At 44.2% G+C, this 9168-nt stretch overlaps 1 protein-coding gene across 1 annotated transcript in view; it reads right to left on the minus strand.

Annotated features, from left to right (window-relative positions):
* Window positions 1-7123: 7123 nt before the first annotated feature.
* LOC143490285 (putative E3 ubiquitin-protein ligase HERC1) overlaps window positions 7124-9168 on the minus strand; it is a 108988-nt gene continuing 106943 nt past the window's right edge. Inside the window, 3 exon segments of the mRNA XM_076988931.1 lie at window positions 7124-7672; window positions 8060-8365; window positions 8793-8945. Of these exon segments, the coding sequence (XP_076845046.1) occupies window positions 7487-7672; window positions 8060-8365; window positions 8793-8945 (645 nt within the window). The 3' untranslated portion in view covers window positions 7124-7486.

Below are 9168 nucleotides of genomic sequence, written 5' to 3' on the forward strand. Positions count from 1 at the left end.
GCCTGAAGGTCTTCCACTCTCGGCTACTCTGAGCTCGCTACAGATGAGAACATCCTCTCTCCCCGCACTCACTACCAATCACGCCACCAGTGTTAGCACCACCGGCATCCTCTGATTGCTGTTGAATCAAGCCATCCATAATAAAGAATGATTATGTATTAGCATTAGTTCTGTGTATGAAAATGTGGGATGTGATAGTGAAAATGAAGACAACTGTCATATCAGTCTAGTGAACCAGCTTGACAATTGTTCGGTTGTCACAGGGTCCCTAACCTTTCACTAAATCCAAATATCAAAATAGTTGGTTACCTGTTTCAAATCTGGAGGAATTGGGTTTTAGCTGCTAGTTGGATTACACTCTAGAAGCAAATATAAAATCCAAAGGTCTAAAATATGCCTTTTTGAGTAACTGATCCCAGTACAGAACACACCTTCACATCCATGAGAACTGTGTGTTCAGCTGTTCTTTATAAGAGCTCAGCCCAGAGCTTCAGAGGTTTTGGAGGACGTTAATATGATCATCAAAGTGGATGCATGTGTGCAAACTCAACACTAAATCGTTAAATCATTACATAGTCACAAATAGCAGAGGTTAATATACTCAAAAATGCATAGTTGATTTTTGAATAAGTGTTGATGGATACTTTTGTCCAGAATGGCAGTAATGGCTGTATCAAAATTCTTGATAATCTTGATACTCAAACAAGCACATCAATAACTGGTAAATTAAATAAATTGATACAGTATAAAATGTCTGAAACATTTATTTGGTGCAAGTTAGCTAGCCATTATAGACACCTAGGAATACCCAAAGCAAACTAGCAATTTAGCTAAAGACAACAACTTCATTTAGCCATATTTGTAAATTAATTTATTAACTACATCTAATTAGATTGAGTAACATTAGTCTAATTTGTAAACTATATAAATAATTGAGGCAATATTCCCTGATAAAAACCCAATCCCAGCGTCAGCAGATTAAGGTGCTGTTGTTTAACTGGTTAACACCTGCTTCACTGCTGAGGATACAAATCTGCACTGCAGGTCAGTACTGGAGTGTTCTCATGCAAAAGCGTCTTAGCCATCTCATCATGGTGAAAGGTACAGATAACTATAACTTTAATTATAGGGTCATTCCATGTCAAATCAACCAAAATTTTGATTCACCATCTCAGAATCCCTTCAAACTTTTCCCACTTGTAGGCAGATATGTTTCATGGAAAAATCCAAAGTATTTCTGTTCCATGTTCAATATTTCAAGAGTTACAGGCGTTTTTGTAACCCCTCCCCCCAGACGCATCTTTTGCGAAAGTGGCTAAATAGCAATATTTGAATGTGAATATCTTTAAAACTGTTACAGCTAGAAGACTGAAATTATTTTTGTACGTTTAGAAACTTGTATATTTGTAATTTATGTACTTTTTGGTGCTGTAAGTTGTGTTGTGTCAATAGAAAAAATTCCCTTTTTTTTAAAGAGTCATTTTCACCTGTCATTATCTCATTCAGGCATGAAAATGGGTTAGGGGTTAAAAAGGTGAGAAGACCGGGGGGCGGGGCATGTGACGTCATGGGGATACGGCGACGGGGCGTTGACATGTGACGTCATGGGTATACTGCGATGGGGGGGGGGGGGGGGGGGGGGGGGGGGGGGGGGGGGGGTTGGGGGTGGCTGCTGGTGTACTGGGATACAGCGACAGGTGATGCCAAATATTACGGAGCTCGTAAGGCGACGTTAGTATCTCGTTCCCACGCGTTAATAAGTCGTGGCCACGCGTTATTTATTTATTTTTTACATGATGTCATCTTACGGGCTCCGTAAAATATAGTAAAATCCATAAAAAAAATTTTTTTTTGACTGTCATGTCAATTGATTCAATGTAAACGCAATCCGTAAACGCAAGAAGCCGCTTTCGCCATTCCGGATGGCTCAGTCAAAACCATTACGTCTTAATGAACCAATACATACATCAGCGGCGAAAACTATTGTAAAAATACCAGGTTTACGTGTTTTTATTTTCTAACATGAGCTAAAGCACAGGGTAGACTCAAACGACAAGAGTTTACAACTTCATCTTCAACCTTTTCAGCCCTGGTGCGAATGTGATCCTCACACGTCCCTGGATTCACCAGTTACAACTACAGACACACTAGAAAAAAATCTTGTTTCTTATTTTATGTCACCGTTAACTACACGGGGTTGACGCGAACTTAAATAGGTAGATAGATGGGCCTATTATCACAAGAGCTTGTGGTTAGATCTGATAGTGTTCAACGCTGTAGCGAACGGCAGTAACTTTGTTTTACCGCAAAATATGAAAACGATTGAAGCCATTAATAACCCAATTAAATCCACCCGATTAAAAATGTACGATCTGGTAAATGTACGATCTGGTAAATGTAGTGGTAAATGTACGATCTGGTAAATGTAGTGGTAAATGTACGATCTGGTAAATGTAGTGGTAAATGTACGCTCTTCTGACTTGTCCGCGGTGTAGCACTAGGTCCTGCTTCTCGTCCCGCTTAGCAGTAAATGAATAACATGAATGAAGAACGTTGGTAAGATTGAAACGCTATTTGGCCTCTATGAAGGTTCTGGGCGGAAACTGCTGGCCACTGTCATTGAAATAGCCAATTTCGGAAGTGCTCTGTTTGCTAATTAAGTCAATATGATAATTAAAATGTAATCTCCCGACCCCCCCCCCCCCCCCCCAAACAAAAAAACTCATCGGATCTACACGATTCACGTAGGTCACCCTTTTCAACTTCAAAACGGCGAATTTCGCCGAAAGGTGACAGATTTTCATGCCTGTTCTCATGGATGGAGTAGAAGAAGGCTGATCTATGTTTTATGTTTCAAAGTACTTCCAGTGGCAATGTTGAAGTATTCTGAGAAGGATTCTGAGATGGTCAATCAAAATTTAAGTTGATTTGACATGGAATGACCCTATAACTTAAAGACTTAATGCAGCCTTCAGATTTATGACAATGGCACAGTGTCACTTCATCACTTCCTGTGAGTACAAAGAGCAGACTGTTCAGATTTTGTGTACTAGCCTGCTAAATTCTTACTCTTAAGTATATAGTACACACTTTATAGTGTTTAGAGCACACAACTTGGATGCAGCCAGGCTGTGGATTTCCATGATGAAATTGTGGGAGGGTAGATGTAGATACAAACGCAAGAGCAAGTTTTAAGGCTCGAGAGTAGGCACAGAATGTTGAAATGTAGGTTTGGCACCACCTGGACCCTTCCTAGAGTTGGGCACCCAGAGCCAGGCCTTGACCAGGGGGTATAGAAGATTGAGAGAGCCAGAGAGAGCCAGAGAGAGAGAGGGGGAGTGGGGGAGAGAGGGGGAGGGAGAGAGAGAGAGAGACAGAGAGAGCAGGGTATATACAGAGATTCACAAGTTGAATTTAATACCTTTTTAATACCTACAAAATAATTTTTAAAGCATTTTTAGCATTTATAGCATCATGTCCCCATGATTGGGTGAAACACACACACACACACACACAGGTCCAGAGAGGAGGGAGTGATAATGAGGGCTGAGAGAAAAGATGCTTCTTTCAGATCTCACCCCTTTGTCTCTATAGAGATTCTTCGTCTGCTCTCTGACAATATGCAATCAACCCCTGATGTGGCAACCATCAAAAGTGTTGATGGTTGCCCACCTTTGCATGCCAAACACCTCTGTCCTTTGTTTGTATATCCTTTAAAGTCATACTGACGACTATCAACTACCCAACCCAATGTTGATTGCCCACTTTGACTAGCCCAGGGTCCAGTGGACCCTGGCCCCTGTATGTAATACAAATGTGAAGGGGGGTGTACGGGGGGGTGGTCATTGAAAATATTTTCTGATTTATGTTGCTCACGGAAAATGAGCCAAGGACCAATGAATCTCAGTTTGGAAAAAAAAAAAATGGTATAATTTTTTTTAAGCTGATTTTTAAAAAATGGGTCCCACAGACCCTTGGACCATATAAGGGTTAATACCAGCATGACTTAAAGCGGCTACTGAAGTGGCCTCTTGGTTGTTGCTAACCACTGACCTAAGCCTATATATATAGGCTTAATTAATTATCATATTGACTTAATAAGCAAACAGAGCACTTCCGAAATCGGCAATTTCAATCAATGGGGAACCGTCAGGGCCCTCTACGCCCTCTCAGAGGGCCTAAAATATTCTTAAAACATAAATATATATAATTTATCCAATTTTATTTTATCTACTTACAGTTTGACAATCGACATCTAAACAATTACAAAAATGTAAGCAAATAAATTATTCACCCGTGTCTATTCAATCTGTGTTGGAAGGTGAGGGGTTAAGTGAGCCTGTGAGCCTGTGTCTCCCCCTATCAGCACTGTGATGCCCGCTTTGTTTACAGAGGGCCTGGCAGTTATAATTCAGCGCAATACCAGTTTCAAATGACAGTAAAATTGACCAATCATATCTTCCGTCTTAGTGGGCGGGCTTAACTGTATGATAATTTCCGCCCGCTGTGGCGACGCTAGCTGTCGTTAGCGTACCACCGCTAGCTAGTTTCGATTCAGTTCTTTGATGCCCTCGTGCGCGTTGTTTACATATTCCGATCCCAACACGGAGCTGTGAACCTTATTTTGTTGGAATCTTGTTTTGCTTAAGAAGTTATCTAGTACAGATATTATTGTTTATTGCGTTTCTAAAGCTGTACTGTCGTCTGTTTTTTATTTTTTCTTTATTGCAGTTAATTAGGAGAGGAAACATTTTTTTTCGGGGGGGATGGGAGCAGGCCCAGGTTTAATGGTTACGGTTTTGCTACTGATATATATAAAATCCCCCCCCCCCTTCAACTTCAAAACGGACAGATTTTCATGCCTGTTTTAATCCCATAGTGTTTCGCAAACAGGTTTGGCGGAAAACCAGTCGATATTTAGGTGACTGGCGCGTGCGCGAACAAACATCAGGTCACGTCGTCATATAACTGCTAGCAACATATAAATAAAACTAATTTAAGGAATTTTAGGAGAAAGGCCTGTACATAACACAAATTCAAAAACGTCTAGGCAGTTGGATGAGCATTCAAAAATGTAATACCTCGTCAGATTACCTTCATTTTGGCCCACTGAATTTACTACCTTTTAATACTTTTTACAACCCCGCGGACACCCTGGGGAGAGAGAGAGCTCCAAAGTCCTGGGAGAGTTGAGAGGAAGTGAAGGTGTTGTGATGACCGGGCTGTGAACTGCAGGTCAACACCATCCCCCTGCTCCCCTCAACGCGTCTGAACACGCAGCTTGTGTCTCCTCGGCCTGGACTCCAACATCAGACTACCCGAGTGGCACTGCTTGCGAAGGGGAAGAGAAAGGCGAGAGTCCAGGGGGACGAAGCGCTGACCCTGGATCAGTGAGCAATGGACAAACATCACTCCATCAAGTGATTCAGATCTGTGTGGCACAATACAGATGGTGTTGTTCAGGATTTGGCAGAAGCAGCCCAGATCGATGTGACCTTCCTGTCAGGGGTCAACAGTTCAGCCTGCTGGAGGTGGAGTCTGTTTTATGTGTTGCTATTCTTGGCGAGGTCTCCCTTGTAAAGCAGCTCTGTGATCTTAATGAAACTGACCTGGTTAAATTAAATAAAAATATATATACATAGTACTGTGTAAAGGTTTTAGGCAGGTATGGAAAAATGCAAAGTAAGAATTGCTTTCAAAAGTAGAAGTGTAGAAGAGTAATGCAAAGCGAATAAACGAAAGAGATCAGAATCAAATCAGTATTTTGGTGCGACTGACCTTTGCCTTCAATACAGCGTTTCTGTAAGTTGCACACAGTTTTGAGTTTCTAGAGGAACTCAGCAGGGAGGTTGTTCCAAACATCTTGGAGAATGTGTAACGTGAGCGGTGATCTACACACCAGGCAGGAGCCCAGATACAGGCTGTGATGCTCCTGAGACAATCCAGCACATAACAGCAGCATGCAAGATGTTAGCAGGCAGAGTGCACATGGACCACCATAACCAAGTGGCTGGCACTGTGTACAGAAACATCTGTGCCCGGGGGCGGACTGGAAGCTTCAGTACAGATCAGAACATATGAGACCTGTATGAGCTGAACCCGCCAGGTCCAAAAGTGAGGAAGGGCAGAACCTGGTGGAGATCAAAGCTGATATCATACACAAGTAAACCAAGCATGGTGACGTGGTGAAGGTAGGCTAGATGTGGCAGTCCCAAGTCATCCAAAAGAGAGGAGTGTGAGAGGACGTGGTGCTGGTGAGGTTCTTGTGGCTGAACCCTGAGATATGGCCCCAGACATCGGCAGGAATCAGTCTTCGTGAAGAGGAGTCTATCCTAGGAACAGCAAAACTTCACACACAGCTGGGATGAGGAACCACAGCCAAGCAAATTAATTGCACATTTTGGTTTTAAACACCCACAACGGCTGAGTTCAAATCTCTTTAATATTATTATTATTATTATTTCTTAAACATTTTGCAGCACGAGGCCCCCGTGCTCCCTCAGTTTCCATCATACACAGCACCTCCCACAAAGGGGTGAACCTCCTCCCTCTCTGTGGTAAACCAACTGTGATGAGGAGGATCCAGCTACAACGTACACAACACACAGCAGCTACAAAGTCCCTGCAGAGGAGGGGAGGAGGTTGACTGCTCAGAGCCCTCCTCAAACACGCACGAGAAACGCCAAGACCCATCCTCTGGAATACACACACACACACACGCACACACACACACACGCACACAAGCTGCATGTAATCACAAAATGTTTCCAGTTCCGTCCAAAATAAACAGGGAAATGCTAAAATCCATTCAGTGTCATGGGATGTAGAAACCCAAGGGTTGGCAAATCAAACTTAGTAGGAGTGGACATGACCATGGACTCGAACTAGCCCCAGTCTGACCTTCTCTGAGTAGTAATAAACACAGGTGTTCCACAAAACACCTTGCCAGCCCCAGGTCCGAATGCTCGGAGATCATGGAGAACCCAGCCATCCAGGGTCCAGCACAACCCACTGAGATGAGGTTCCTGCTTGTCTGTATGGTTTCTCCACCCCTCCGTCAGCTGAGGCTGGACCCGGTCCAGCTAGGTGAAGCCAACCCGTCTTAGCAGTTATTCCAGATACAAGCCTTTAAACACCTTTAATAACAACGTATGATTTGCATTTATACTTTTGCAGGTTTGTACATTTGCATGTCATCCCCTCTTTTAAAGTGTATCTCTTTTAGCCAAGACTCACATTTTAAATATTCTGTATCAAGCAGAGACTCAGAATGAAAATAAATACAGTAGTGGTCTGCCCCGTGACTCTGGGCTTGTACCAGAGGAGTGCGACAATTCTTTATTGCACCGGTAAGAAAGAGTAACCAGGGGCAATAAAAAATGAAATAAATAAAATAAACCCAGACCAGGCGCATTTCACACCGCAACCACCCCACTGGGAGGGCATCTGTGCCATGGCTGGGGGCAATCCTGGTGAGGCTGGGGTATCAATGCTCAGTGTCCGAGGTGTTGGTGGGGTCAGTGTTGCGAGACAGCATGTAGTTGTCCATGTCTATAGAGGGACAGTTGTGGATGGAGTAGCGTAGGCGCTCGGCTAGCACTGCCTGGCTGGTGTAGGGTGGCAGACGCAGTTGGAAGAAGCAGGTCTGGGCAGTGGGCAGACCATTCATGGGCTACAGGGGGCAGATAAACACACATCATCATCACGTCCACACACTGCACCTGCATTACCTGCACTACACTGTATTTACACAGTCCTGTCATCTTGTATTAATATATGAGTATTACCTAGTAACTTGATCTAGTAAACTACGTTTAGTGATCAGAATAGAGAGCTGTGTTAATCCACTCATGATCTGTAAGGGCTCTCACCCGATCCACTTTGATAACTTGATCTAGTAAACTACGTTTAGTGACCAGAATAGATAGCTGTGTTAATCCACTCATGATCTGTAAGGGCTCTCACCCGATCCACTTTGATAACTTGATCTAGTAAACTACGTTTAGTGATCAGAATAGAGAGCTGTGTTAATCCACTCATGATCTGTATGGGCTCTCACCCGATCCACTTTGATGATCTGAAACTTCTGAGTGATGTCCGCCGGGTTTGATGGTAACCTGGAGCGTCCCGAAACAAAGCGCAGGAACAGCACTCTCTCCTCATTGGTGAACTCCTCCAGGCTCTGCCAGAGCCAGCCAATCAGCTGGTGGCTTTCGGTGACGTCCCGGTAGCGCACCACTTTTTTGAGCATCTCCACGGAGACCTCGGGCAGGCCGCAGACGAGCTGCTCGAGCTGTCGGGCCGTCAGCAGAGAGAGAAGCGGCACGGGGATGATGGAGGACATGCCTTCTCTCACAGACGCAGTCTGCACACACACACACGTGAACACACACACACACACACACAGGTGAACACACACGTGAACACACACATACAATATAACTACTTGATATATGACATCTAGAAAGAGGCTTACTTTCTAGGGAAGCAACACTACTAATCAGGAATCTTTGATTCATGGCCCACATTGAGTTATTTTTGAGATATTTGATGTGTTTTAGGGTCCAGGAGGCAGGGTGAGTCAGCACTCGGTGTCTGTGTGTCTAACTCAACCTCCAGCTCCTGAAGGGCTCGATAATCATCTGACGATCTGAATCAGGTCAGCAGGTGAAATTCAAGACATGCACAGACTCCCAGCACTGACAGAACAGAGCAGTGTGACAGCCCCGAGGACTCTGAGCTGTCTGTCCTCCTGAGGGGTCTTACCTGTCTGTCCTCCTGAGAGGTCTTACCTGTCTGTCCATCTCGTGCAGCCTGTAGTCAAGAGCCCGTTCCACGTACTCGGTCCTGTTGGAAAAGGTCAGCGGGACACTCTGCCCACCAGGCACCACTGGAACCAGCTTCCCATCTGCACTGTGGGCCACAAAGGAGTCCAGAGGAATCATCTACAGAGAGGACAGAGGGAGGGAGAAAGAGAGAGGAGAGAGAGACGGAGAGAGACAGGCAAGAGGGAGAGAAGGAAAGAGAGGGAAAGGAGGGAGAGAAATTGAGAGGGGAATAAGAGAAAGAGGGAAAGATAGATTGTGTAGTGGACGTGGGAGATGGAGAGAAAAGGTTGAATGTTTTGGGGTAAACAAAACTGCTACGGTCAAAGTGGACACGCGGTAA

This window comes from Brachyhypopomus gauderio, unplaced genomic scaffold (genome assembly GCF_052324685.1).
Source record: "Brachyhypopomus gauderio isolate BG-103 unplaced genomic scaffold, BGAUD_0.2 sc64, whole genome shotgun sequence".
Lineage (NCBI taxonomy): Eukaryota > Metazoa > Chordata > Actinopteri > Gymnotiformes > Hypopomidae > Brachyhypopomus > Brachyhypopomus gauderio.